At 36.5% G+C, this 14,147-nt stretch overlaps 1 protein-coding gene across 1 annotated transcript in view; it reads right to left on the bottom strand.

Annotated features, from left to right (window-relative positions):
- The window catches only part of LOC126184390 (bromodomain adjacent to zinc finger domain protein 2B-like), a 318,222-nt gene that overhangs the window by 19,953 nt on the left and 284,122 nt on the right, over positions 1 to 14,147 (bottom strand). Inside the window, exons 34-36 of the mRNA XM_049926773.1 lie at positions 13,937 to 14,058; positions 5,403 to 5,544; positions 5,158 to 5,285 (exon numbers count right to left, since the gene is read on the bottom strand). Coding sequence (XP_049782730.1) covers positions 5,158 to 5,285; positions 5,403 to 5,544; positions 13,937 to 14,058 — 392 coding nt within the window. The remainder of the gene's footprint in view (positions 1 to 5,157; positions 5,286 to 5,402; positions 5,545 to 13,936; positions 14,059 to 14,147) is intronic.

Raw genomic sequence — 14,147 nt, 5'->3', positions numbered from 1 at the left:
GAAACTGATGCCACTGGAACAATGAGGGCAAAGTTGATTTCATCTGACAGAACAGTTATGGCTTATTTTTTTATGTGAATAAAACATTGGACAAAGTCTATTAACCTGAAAGAGACAATGCCAAAAAATAAATGCATTTTTGATACATATAAAAGAAACGGTCTTTCATTCCGAAGCTTAAAATTTGTAACCTTGTTCCTATACCATACGTAAAATTCCTGTACAGATTATGTGTTTGTATTTGATGTTCTCAACTAACAGTAGTGTATTTTTTATCAGCAAGCAATTACAGATCATTCTCATTGTGCAGTTAACAGTAGTTACAAAATCTGCACTTCATTGCACCAAGATTTAGTGGATTCTTTTTAATTTGGGGATTAGTTGAAAATTATTTAGTTGGTCACCAGCAGAAAAATTAGATCATGTCATGTATACTGGTACATCTAAGTACTCTTTCCATATTTTTCATTTAGTATTATACTTTTAAACCTTTTAGAGTGAAAATAAATTTAAGCTTTCAAGCAACCACCTATTCAAATTCAGAAATTTTCTATTTTTATGGCCTGATTAATAAGACATCACACCTTACCTCATTAAACCTTTGCCTCTCAGGTTGAGTTCATTATAATAAAAATCTTTACAACTAGTGAACTCTTACTCCTTGTCAAGGACATATTAATCCCCTCTACTCAGATGATCTATCAAGGCAGATACTATTGTACACTCTTCTTAATCAATCCTAATCATTTATTTCCCTATAATCTTAGTGGATTTATATGGCTTGTAACAAAATTAGTCTCAGAAGGTGCTGTATTCCTGCAGGTGTGTGCTTAAGTCAACCTATTGATCCAAGTAACACAAATGTGGTTTCAATCATAAACCTCTGAACAATAATGGAAATAATCTCTCATGACTCCACACATAACAAGACAAATGAATGTAAATGAACAACAACACCTGATGGTATTGCAGAAAGTTTTGGCATTGTTTTGTGCTTGAAAATGATCACTGGATTTGGTTAGTGCCATCGGCACAACAAGAAAGGACAACAGTGTAGTGCATTTTTTCATGTCCACTTGTTTTTATAATTACGGTTTTAGCACCTTTCATGGCAACAGTTCTGTTACTCAGAACATCAAATGTCAGAAGTTGCAACATATGCAATAAACAGAAAGTTGCTATGCATTTATCAGAATAACTGATGTGAGCAGTATATACTGAAAGAACATAGTGAGAATGAGTCAGCTCTACTCCGCACATACATAGGCACAAGTAGACAACACAGCGGGGACTGTGTCATGTCCACACTTCCTACAGGGGCCTGCACTGATACAGTTGGCAGTCACTTTAAGTATGCATGCACAGGGACACTACAGTCGGCGCACTCAGACTTGTGTGTACTAGTAGCAGGATAGGGCAAACGGGAATGAGGAAATGGCTCACCATTTAATGGAAATGATACTCAACCACAGACGTGCATTGATAAGCTGATTACTCTAAAACTCAATGAATCCTTTGAGAAGGCAAAGGCCAACTTCAGTAGCAAGCAGAAAACTTTATTTCATGAGGAACCACAGCCAAAATCCTATAGGATGTTTCCCTCAAAATGGCAACATCCTATTAAAATTACCTATGCTCTATTTAACTGAAGGTAACATGCTCCTCATATCCTCTCATAATTAACATCATTTAAATATTCCTACTGGTTCTTTTGCACTGTAGGGTGAATATTTTATCAAAGCACATTAAGAATATGGTGTGGTAACCATATGTTATGAATTAGCACTGAAACATTCATAAAGATTTGCAGACTAGTCCAAAAATATCTAATACTAGCACCTTTCATTTTCTTAACAATATACTATCCTTTCAAATGATTGCTATTTGTTTAGATTTATTCATTAGAGATGGTGTTACTTGTGTAAAACATGGGAAAAACTACATAGTCACAAATTTTTATTTTTATTCAAGATGCACAATTTAATTAGAATCCTGAGAATCTTACTGCTGTATTTCAGTAATATTTGTAAGCGGTAATTTCCATTAGTCATGCTAATCGTACACAGGTTAGTTACAAATCAATACAGTTGCCATGACCTTTTTATTTATTTATTTATCGTTAAAGTTATTGACTTGTTCTATAAACTGTAGCATAAAACTCATGCACAAATAAATTAAAGCCTTTAAATTCCACATTACTATGATTTTCTTATGTATTTTAACATTATTATTCCATGTACACATTATAAATGCATAAACATGCCAAACAATAACTGAGTAGAAATATATTACATTATTTTCAGTGTTGATATGTTGCTATTGATAAGATGAAAGCTTCCTACAGATTTCAAAGATTATTTGTATGGTGTACATGCATATGATTATAAGAATAATCTCATGTTCATCACCAAGTTTTGGTCAGCAAAAAGAGAGATGGTGGAACACAATTCATGGTTACCAAATTGTGGACCAGATAAAATTCCTACACATGAGTTAACAAGAATAATGTCTTCTCTCACTCCATACCATGACTGTTTTATCCACTGAGACACTTGTTTGATTTTATGTTGTTTTAAAGCTCCCTTCGGCATGAATTCCTGTAGGGTTTCATCCATCATCCATTTGTTCCATTCCTCTCTCATACACTTTAAATAGTTTATTTATCAAGACATCAAAAGGTCACAATTGTGAATTAAGTCCACTCATAATAACAGCATGCTCTGTATTTCCTTGTCTCAGTTTCTCTTTCAGGGAATTTTTCAAATGACTACTAAACTGATCTTGCACAAGAAGAGAACTCTTCTTCAATAAAGCACCTTTTCTTCTCTCCCCCACTCTGTTAATCCATAATTCTATACCAGCTTCATCCATCCCACCCTTGTAACATACATGAACAACATCAGACAGTATTTCAGAAGGTTTTGGCATTGTTTCGCACCTGAAAATGATCAGTGGATTAGGTTTATTACCATCAGCACAACACAAAATAACAACAGTGTAATGCATTTTTTCATGTCCACTTGTTTTTATAGTTGCAGTTTTAGCACCTGTCATGACAACAATTCTATTACTCGGACATCAAATGTCAGAGGAGTTTTGTCCACATTCGTTATTTGGCTTATTCCACACTGGTTTTCTTTTGATGCTGAATAATAAAGCAACGGAAAGATAATATTTTCTCTTCATACCCTTTTGGCATTTTCTGAGCTATTTAGGTTTTAATTTGCAGGCTAAGTCAATGATGCTTCATAAACCTGTAGCACCAACCAACTCCACCCTTAAAGTCATTTAAGTTCCACTGTAGCACTGGCTTACGAGTGTGGATAATTTTTGTAATAAGTTCAATGCCATTTTGATGGTGTCCTTGAATCCATTTCAATATGTCGTATTGCAGTTTTGGCCATTTTGCACCCAATCCTCTATTTGCACAGTTAATCTTCCTCATTTTTTTCAGTTCTTCTTTACTAGTCCACCAATTGTGAATGTTTTTTTTTCCATCGGTGGAGGACCAAAATGCTGCTCAGCTCCTCTGTTTCCAAGTTCTTCTGCATATGCTATTCTTTCAATTTTCGAAACTAGCTACATACGAAAATATTGTACATTACCAATAACACAAATCACTTTCAATCCGAGTTCACTGGTACCGTACACTGCAATGACACTTCAGAGGCTAGACAATGTTCTGGGTTTGTGATGGCAGTGTAGGAGGGAAACAGTGTTAGGAAGCTTGTGAATCCCTGCAACTCGTGTTCGTTGCATCGGTGCACTGCTGCTGCCAGTTGAATCCAGTGTTGCCAGATAGAGACAAGTTTCCCATGGCATAAAACATTTGACCATTTTTAAGACTGGTGGGAATTTGAAATCAAACACTGGGCATTTTTATATTAATTTTGAATATAAGATGCACCTGAATTTTGGAGGCAATTTTTTGAAGATAAAAGTGCATCTTATAGTCTGCATAAGACTCCCAGGCTTTAGTCAAGAAGGGTAGACAATATGTTTGTACAAGGCTTCACTGTTGCCATTATTTTTATTCTATACTCTTTCATAATACCCCTAATACAACAAGATACTACACGACACCACATGGAGTCAGTTTTCAGCTACCTCCCTGGACAAAGATGTGAGAATACTGGGCCATGACCATAATTCAATGATGAGCATGGGACTTTTATTTAGACCTTCATTTAAATCTGCACATTTAACTGATGTTGACTATGAGAATAAGATGAACTACAGTTGTTAAGTACTGCTTGTCATATTTGTATATCTAAGATTTCCTTTATGTCACTATTAAATTTATTTGTACTCTGCCTGGTATTTAAAGTGAATATTGTTCAGAAAATAAGTGCAAATTGTTAAAAATCTCTATAGCTATTCAAGGAGAACATATCTGTATTGGTAAATGCAACTTCCATTACTTACAGCAGCCTAAACATTATGGAACAAAGAAAACGATGGTCATTTAACCCATGCTAATTTAATTTGTTTCATATGAAGGAAATATTATATTATCTGTCCCATTGGAAGGACTTTTTCCTTGTTAAGTGTTCAACTTCAAAGTCACTATCCATCCCATTCTTTTCATCCATATTTCCAAAAATATTAGGAAAGTTAAATATGGCTTTTATTACAGAAGTTTATTCTGGTCCTGGCAGAAACAAATTACATTAAGCATGTCCAACCAAAGTATTTGCAAACAGTGCAAAAATTCATATTTAACACATTTTTCCATGTGTGGTGTATGCTATGATCAACTGTCAGTTCAGTTGTTTAATTACCTTAGATAAAGATATACCTACTTTGCAAGTGCTCTGGTATATAAAGAAAAGTGTCTGTAACAAGTGTTCCTTTGAAGATTATGCCTTTAATGATACAGCAAAAACTTGCAAGTGACAATTGTGATACTGAAAATTAACAGGGAGAGAAGGTGGGAAACTTGGAGCCACTATACATTAAATTAACTGTTTTATATAATCAAGACACGCAGACAAAAGGATGAAGTCACAACTTAATTAAGTTTAAATGAGAACATAATAAGATTCACAGTTATGCAGCCACTATACCAAAGTCATATTATGAGAGACATTTTAAGGTTAAGTAAATTATTCTCTTTTATGTCAATCTATTACATAAAATCATTGTGAAATAACTTACCTTGCTGGAACATGGTCACTACTCTCACTTTCGCGTGGTTTAGAATGGCCACCTGAACGACGGCCGCTGTTTCGCTTCTTTGGTTGTTTTGACTGACAAGTTGGGCAGAACCACTTCCCTCGTGGAACCTACATGATTTTTCACAATAGATTTTCAGTCATTTAAGTAAATGTATGACACCTTTCATATTACAGTTTGATGCTTGTTGTACAGTATATATAGTTTAAACTTGTAGACTATCTTACCTTACTTAATACAGGCTGAAGACAATCCGTGTGGTATGCTCTAGGACATACATCACACAATACTAGATTTTTGCCTGTCTTTTTTCCACATACTATGCAGTTTCGTTCCCCTGTTGCTTTATTCATGCATTCAAAGCAGTACCTATGATAAAATAAAAAAATTGTAGCTAAACAATAATTGCATGGATGTACTTTTATACAAAAATGTTATCTCACAGTTACTCGTAAATTATAATTAATTAAGTATACAAACTCTTCTGTATGTGACATTTAAACATATTCAGTTTGTGAGCATTCCTCATGTTTGACTCCTCAAAACATACAAGTTACGAACTGAGATTCACGTGGAATTAAATATCAGTGTTGCACCATGGAGTGTTGTTGTTGTTGTGGTTATTGTCGTCATCTTTAGTCCGAAAACTGGTCTGATGCAGCTCTTCATACACGTCTATCCTATGCAAGTCTCTTCATCTCTGCATAACACTGCAGCCTACATCCATTTGAACGTGCTTATTGTAACCGAGCGGAGTGCCGCAGTGGTTAGACACTGGGCTCGCATTCAGGAGGACGATGGTTCAATTCTGCATCCGGCCATCCTGATTTAGGTTTTCCGTGATTTCCCTAAATCGCTCCAGGCAAATGTCGGGATGGTTCCTTTCAAAGGGCATGGCCAACTTCCTTCCCCATCCTTCCCTAATCCGATGAGACCGATGACTTCACTGTCTGGTCTCCTTCCCCAAAACAACCAACCAACCAATCTGCTTATTGTACTTAATCCCCAAGTCTATCCATTACCAACTGATGATTCTTGGTACCTCAGGGTGTGTCCTATCAATTAATCTCTTCTTTTAGTCAGGCTGTGGCATAAATTTCTTTGTTCCCCAACTTGATTTATATCTCATCATTAGTTATTCAACCTACCCATCTAATATTCAACGTTCTTCTGTAGCAAAACATTTCAAAAGCTTCCATTCTCTTCTTGCCTGGACTGTTTGTTATCATTTATGTTTCACTTCTGTACAAGGCTACACTCCAGGTAAATACGTCTCCCTTCATGGATTAGGTGATAACACCTGTTCCAGTCAACAATATCCCGCCATCTCTTCGATGGTCTTGCCCTCATCTACATCTAGATGACCACTCTGCAGTTCCCACTTACATGCCCAGCAGAGGGTTCTTTGAACCACCTTAAGACTATTTCTCTACCATTCCATTCTCTAACAGTGCATGGAAAAACTGAACACTTAAATCTTTCTGTATGAGCTCTGATTTCTCTTATTTTATTATGAAGATCATTTCTCCCTATGTAGGTTGGCAAGAACAAAATATTTTCAAATTCAGAGGAGAAAGTTGGTAACTGAAATTTCATGAAAACATCCTGTCGGAATGAAAAACACTTTACTTTTGTTTTAATGAATGTCATCCCAAGTTGCTTGTCACATCCATGAAACACTCTGCCTTATTTTGTGATAATGCAAAATGAGTTGCACTTCTTTGAACTTTTTTGATGTCCTCTATCAATCTTAATGAATGTCATCCCAAGTTGCTTGTCACATCCATGAAACACTCTGCCTTATTTCATGATAATGCAAAATGAGTTGCCCTTCTTTGAACTTTTTTGATGTCCTCTATCAATCTTATCTGGTACGGCAATACTCTAGCAGAGGATGAAGAAGCGTAGTGTCTTGTCCCTGTAGGTTTGTAGTTAAGAATTTGCTCTGGAAGTTTATCTTCTTCAGACATTCTATTTACATGTTCCCACCTCGTTACTATAAGGGGTAGGCAAATGAAAACGAGACAGATGGGAGGAAAAGTAAGTAAACTCTTTATTATTTCAAAAGTAATTGCCAAAGTTGGTAATACATTTATCCCACTGCGAGACAAAATGGTCAGTGCCTGCATGAAAAAATGTTTGCGGTTGTCTTTGGAACCATTATTGTACCTAAGCATGCACAGTTTCATCCGAAGCAAATTTACAGCCACAAATTTATTTCTTCAGGGCTCCAAATATATGAAAATTGCTTGGGAAGAGATAGAGGCTGTTGGGATTTCCAGTGAAACTTCAGCAACACAGTCTAAACAACCCTGGCAACATGTAGTTTGCTTTTGCAGCATATTTCTAATAGTTCTACAGATTGCGCTGAATTTTACAATCTTAATATGAGTTTCATGGTCAAAATTACATCCTACATTACAACCAAGATACTGAAAGTTGGTAACGTTCCTGTATTAAATTATTTATTACAATTTTAGATGTTATAGAGGATTTTCCCTCAAATGTCATTACTTTTGCTTTATTAGGGGTATTTTCATGTTATATTAAGATGATATACAGCTGTTTGAAGATTATCTTCATTTTTTTATCATCTACAAATTGTAGAGTATTAAAAAATTTCTCGCTGTTGATCTTTAAGCCATAGGTGATATTGTGTTTCCAAGCCCTGACTAGGTCATATACATAGATGATGAAAAGATTCAGAGAGAGCCATATCCTTGTCTACTGTGTTGTTGTTAACTGTTTAAACAAGTTATCACTATTTTCACTATAATTTTTGTCTGTTTGTAAAGAGCTTTCATGGAGTTAATTAGATATGCTAGGAAGTCTCTCTTCTCTATAGGCTGGTGCAGTAGCTGTCTACTGACTTTGTCAAAAGCTTTTTCATGATCTAAAAACACTATGTGCATCTCCAAGTTACTTTCTTTTCTTTTCTCTACCAGTGGTTTTATACTAAAATTATCCATATAATAATGAGAGGATAGTAGTAGCTCCTTTTAGGATTGATAGGTGGCAGTAAAGATGAAAGATTCTGTAACATTTAAATTTATATTTGATTTTAACAATTTTCTCTTCTTCAAAAATGCTTATCTTGCTCTCCCAGTCATAAAAAGTGACAACAGCTGGGAGAGTCATGTGCTGATCACATTTCCTTTCGTATTTGCATCCAGTGATGTCTAAGGGCAGAGCATGACACAGTGGCCGGTCAGTACCATTGAGCCTTCAAGGCCTGTTCGGGCCTGTTTCTCTCAGCAATCTGCAGTTTATATCCTCTTTACTTTAGACATCATCAGTTATTTTGCTGTCCAAGCAGCAGAACTCGTCTACCACTTTTAGCATCATTTTGTAATCTAATTCCCTTGCGTTGCCTGATTTAATATGGCTACATTCCATTACCTTTGTTCTATTTTTGTTGATGTTCATCTTACAACCTCTTTTCAAGACAGTGTACATTCTGCACAACTGCTCAGCTAAGATCTTTACCATCTCTAATAGGAATACAGTGTTACCAACAAAACCTCATAGTTTTTATTTTTTCTTCTTGAACTTTAATTCCCTATATAAATTTCTCATTGGTTTCCTTCACACCTTATTCTATGTACAGACTGAAAAACAGCAGGAATAAACCACAACCCTGTCTCACTCCCTTCTTGACTATTGCTTCCATTTCATGTCTTTCAGCTCTCATAATTGCAGTCTGGTTGATGTATAAGTTGTGAACACCTGACACTCCTTGTGTTAATCCCTCCTACCCCGATAATGTCAAAAAGTGTAGGAAGACATTTTAGTATATCATCATTGTACAAGTTTGGAACTAATTTAGACATCAATCTATGTTCATAATAAAAAAAGAGGAATGATTACTTAGCTTCTCGTATGAGAAGATTTTTCAAATGAAAATGCAGGATGAAAGGCAAAAAGTATCTGACTTAGTAGGGCCGAAATTTTATTCTCCAAAAGCAACGCTGAAGCTAAAGTTCGTCACAATTGTAAACTAACATTCCACAGGTCTCACAGATGATGACACACACAGTCCCTCTGCACTCACTGATTCCACAACACATCCAACAACATATTCTCACATATAATATGCTGGATATTCCATTGAAATGAAGGAAGATTATAGTTTAATTTATCGATTACGAGGTTTTTAGCAATGAGGTATAAGCAGGAATTGTGTAAGCATAGAGAAGGAAATCAGCTGTCTCCTTTTCAAAGAAGGAATTTCAGTATTTGCATTAAGTGATGTACGGTAACCATGGCGTTATCTGGATAGCCGAATTTGTTAACACACCACTTTCAGGATTTGGGACGGCATACCAGTCCTGGATTGAATCTGACTGATGGATTAACAACAAGGGCATGTATGCCGGCCAGTCTGAGTGAGGTTTTCAGGTGGTTTCCCACATCCAACTAGGTGATTACTGGCTGGTACCCATCTCAGTTACAGGATTTAAAAATTCTTCAAAAACATTTTCACTGTTTCACATGCCGTAACACTAGATGCAAACAGATGGGGTACACAAATTAATAAGACACACAAATAGTAGATTTTGAATCTAACTCATATCCACACTATTCTGTAACTTACTATATCTGTTATCATTGACCTCTGTGAGCAATTATATTTCTCAAACTGCAATAACTACACGAGTCTAGCCAGCAACGATAGGCAGAAGTTTCCTGTTATTTGTTGCAGTAAAGTTACCAGTACTGTGACCACTTTTACTGTTTCTAATGTGGGAGAATGCGATATACAGTTATGAGTTTGAAGATGTGAGCTCTCAGGTGTGCAGTGTCTACAGTGTAAGTCAGTATGTGTGATAGTTCACTGCAGAGGCTTACGGAAACTAATTTCTCTTTCCTCTCACTTGAAGTTAAGCATATATGGAGATTGACACTGGGTATCAAATTAGTTAAGAAAAAGAAAAATTAATGTAATGAAATTGCACAATTTTGCAGATTGGACATTTACAGGAAAATACATACACTGGACATGTGGTTACTATATCACAAACAAATGGTACTGTTTTCCATGTTTGTTGTTTCCAAAAGAAATCACTGGGTGCAAGCAGACTTGGATGCTAACACGACACTGATTATCTCATACATTTATAACGGAAGACAAAGAAACATGAGTGGTCTGAATCACATATGACTGCACAGCTAGCGTACAATCTTTTATGGATACAGGATATTAGACAACAACTGGACAGTGCTTATAGGCAGTCAGCTGAAAGACATAATGATGAGAGTTGCAAAAACAATTACTTACCCTCTAAAATTATAGGTTGTATTAAATTTTTTAGTGGTTTGAGCTCTCACTTTGTAGACATGAGGAGTGATTCATCAAATCCAGAAACTTTTCACATCATATAAATTTCACTGTTGAACTTGATGCTGTGTGTAGCAATCACCTTTTGGAGGCAATGTTTTCAAAGGCACTTCTAAATGTATTCAAAATGATTTACTGGAGGTTTATCATGACTGAGGAAGAGTGGAAATCACTGCTGCTGATTTTCTGTCAGTTACTGCAGATAAGACAACTGACATTTCAAGAGTTTGTTGTTGTTACAAGATATGTTTTCTCTGAGGGTAAACCTGTAGAATGGTTTTTGACTTTCCTCACTCCTCATGGACAGATACAAAAATATTAACAGAACCACTTAAACAAACTTTACTGGATATTTGGATAATTCAGAGAAAGTTATTTGTCAGACATATGATGGTGCAGCTGTTATGAGTGATCATCATTCAGGTGTACAGACTCTTGTCAAAGAGCATTTTAAACATTCCTACTTTGTTCGTTGTTATGCCCATAAGTTGCATCTGATTTTAGACCAAGCAACGAATTGGAATATGAATGTTTTTTGCTGATCTTCATGGAATTCCCAAATGTTTTTCATAATTCTTCACAATGAACAGCAATGCTAACTGACACAGTGAACAGGAAAGTCCCTCATGTTTCCAACATGAGATGGAATTTTAGTCAAGAGCTGTGCAACTTGTGTACAAAAACTGAGAGTTACTTGTAGAATGCCTGGAGCAAACTGAGCTTACATCTTAGCAAACTACTACAATTACTGAAACAAGAGGGCCCCAACTGAAATTAAAGCACCCAGAATTTCATTTTGGTTGTCTGTGTTCAACCATATTATGCCGCACATTGACATATTGTACAGTCAATTACAAAAACAAGCAGTTTTCTTTCTTAAGGGTGATGCTTAAGAACTTGACCACTCAATGTGCAGATTACTGACTTCACAGCTTTATTGAGTTTTTTTCTCTCTCTTTTTTGTGTTCCCAAAGTTTATCCACAAGACAAAGAACAATATTCATGTTCTTATATTTAGTATGTTCCTTTGAACCCATTTTGTGGAACTGTCCTCCCAGATATTATGCTTTCAATGTGTTTCATGAAAATATTTGCAATTATTGATGTTGGAGAATGTGCAGAGATATTATAAGTATGCGGGTAGTGTTTGCTGTGTCTATGAGACACAGATAGAGTGTAGCGTGAATGGTAAACTGAACAGCTTTAAAGAGAATATACCTGCCTTCATAGTTGGGCAGTCAGTATGTTTGATTACAACACAGAGAAATGTGTTCACATATCCAAACTACCAGAAAACCTTCCTTGGTGAGAAGATTGGGAAAGGGTGCATTTATACTTGTGACAACAACTGATGAGCTACATGAACAAGAAATAGGCTAGTGGTTCCATAGTTCAAGTCAATATTAAAAGGACAAAAGACTGGGGTTCTTAGCTCTTGCCTCATACTGGCATCCAAATGATACTACGGATGACACAGTGACCACTGGCTTCACATGGCTGTCTGAGCTCACACAAATTTAGTATTTTTAGTTTACAACAGGAAACCAGCATACATGTAATACTAACAACATATGCACCACATACTGTCACAACATACCAACCACCAACACAGAAGCTAAGAACGTGAGTGATAATACACACAAATACAGTAACAGATACATAAGAATATATGCAGAAAATGAACACATGTAGAGTTGTGTGTGTGTGTGTGTGTGTGTAAAATGGAGCCAGAAATAGTTATAAGGCACTGTTAGTCACATATGTTATGATAAACTTGGAAGAAATTCTTCTGGTATTCCTATCATTTATTCAATATTTGTAGCAAGCACAACCACTTCTTGCAGTCTGTAATTCTTGCAGTCTGTAAGACATCAGCAATACTTAATTTCACTGCTGCCTTAAAAGCATTCCGTTTCAACTAGTGATGGGACAACTAGTCTCTGTGGCCATGTCAGTTACACGAAGGTTTTCACTCATTCACTGGGTTTTAGTGGTTTCAGTCAATGCAAGACAACCAACTGAAACAATTCTCTGTCAGTTGCAGCCAATATATGAATGTTTTCATTCAGTCTCTGGATTTGAGTTATTTTTACTAACATATTTTTTCACCTTTTCCCACTAGGTCATTGGGGTGGAAAATTTTTGGAAATTTGTGGGAAGTTCCTATGGGACCAAACTGCTGAGGTCATCGGTCCCTAGGCTTGCACACTACTTAAACTAACTTACGCTAAGGACAACACACACACCCATGCCTGAGGAAGGACTTAAACCTCCGACAGAGGGAGTCACGTGAACTGGCAAGGTGCCTGAGACCGCACGGCTACCCTGAGAGGCTGTTGGGGTGGGCGCATGGCACCACCACCATAGCCTCCTCCTGTGGCCGCCAGGGCCAGGGTTGTAGCCAGCGCAAGGAGCTGGTGCGATAGCTAGTGCAAGCGCACCACTGCCTGTACCTGCACTAACGGCAACTGGCCACTCCATCATCTCTTCACACTGGCTGTGACCCGGGTCGTGGCAGCTGCAGGACGTTGACATGGAGCATGCATGACACAGGCGTTGTCTCATACTTTAATTTTACTTATAGATATCATATCTTTTCAGTAACACATAATGCAAACAGTAGCATAAATGTGTCAATGTTCCTTTCTTCTTCATGCACCCCTAAGATAACTCCTATGCTTGCTCAGTATTGTACTCCCAATGAAGCTTTATTAGTTATGTGTTAATTTCACATAGAACAGTTTAATGCACAGAATTCTATTTATCTGTTTTAAAAGGTGAACAGTAGAATTAGTCTTTCAGCACATAATGAAATGAATGTGGTTATTGCTTGTCTTCGGATACACCTGAGGGTATGTGCACCCCGGTTTGTATTGTATACCACTAGTTTACTTCACCTAATGAAAGTACTGCAAACTGGTTTCACTCAGAAGAATAACTGGATAACTTGGACAGCTAAATCCCTAAGCAGTGCTTTCAACTGAATGAATGAATGAATGAATGAATACAAGCTTCAACCAACAGAGAAACTGAAGACTTCTTTTACTTGAAAAAGAAAGAATGAATAACTCAGTCAGAAGTATGCCACTGGACGGTGTTGATTGTTTTCATGTAGCTGCTACTTGAGACTAGTTTCATGCGAAAGAAATTAATGAAAAAAATCCCTTCAATACATAAAACTACAACTGACTAATTCGACTGTTTTCATTCAGTTGCTCTCATAGACAGATTTCACTCAAAAGAATGACAGATAATTCAACTGATACATAAAGCTACAACTGTTTTCCAACAACCAACTGAATCGATTGTTTTCATTTGGTTGTCCTCTCATTAGCTTCAACCCACCTGCCATTTATATCAACAACAGTCAAACATGAATTGTGTTTACAGCCCAACATTACAAGAGCTACATTATTTACTTACCAGTCCCCTTCTGGAATGTTCTCCATTTTTGGCTTGAAGCAGTACGTGTGATAGCCTTTGTCACATCCATCACACAGGAGTAACTTGTCTTCATTGTCTCCACTATGACAAAACTGGCAGTTCTGAAAAGAAACATAAATTAATATGAAATGAATTGAAACCACTATTTCCCTCCCTTCCCTTTTATGCATGCACATATATACGTGCATGC

Source organism: Schistocerca cancellata, chromosome 4 (genome assembly GCF_023864275.1).
Source record: "Schistocerca cancellata isolate TAMUIC-IGC-003103 chromosome 4, iqSchCanc2.1, whole genome shotgun sequence".
NCBI lineage: Eukaryota > Metazoa > Arthropoda > Insecta > Orthoptera > Acrididae > Schistocerca > Schistocerca cancellata.
This window is presented reverse-complemented; position numbering and strand designations above follow the sequence as displayed.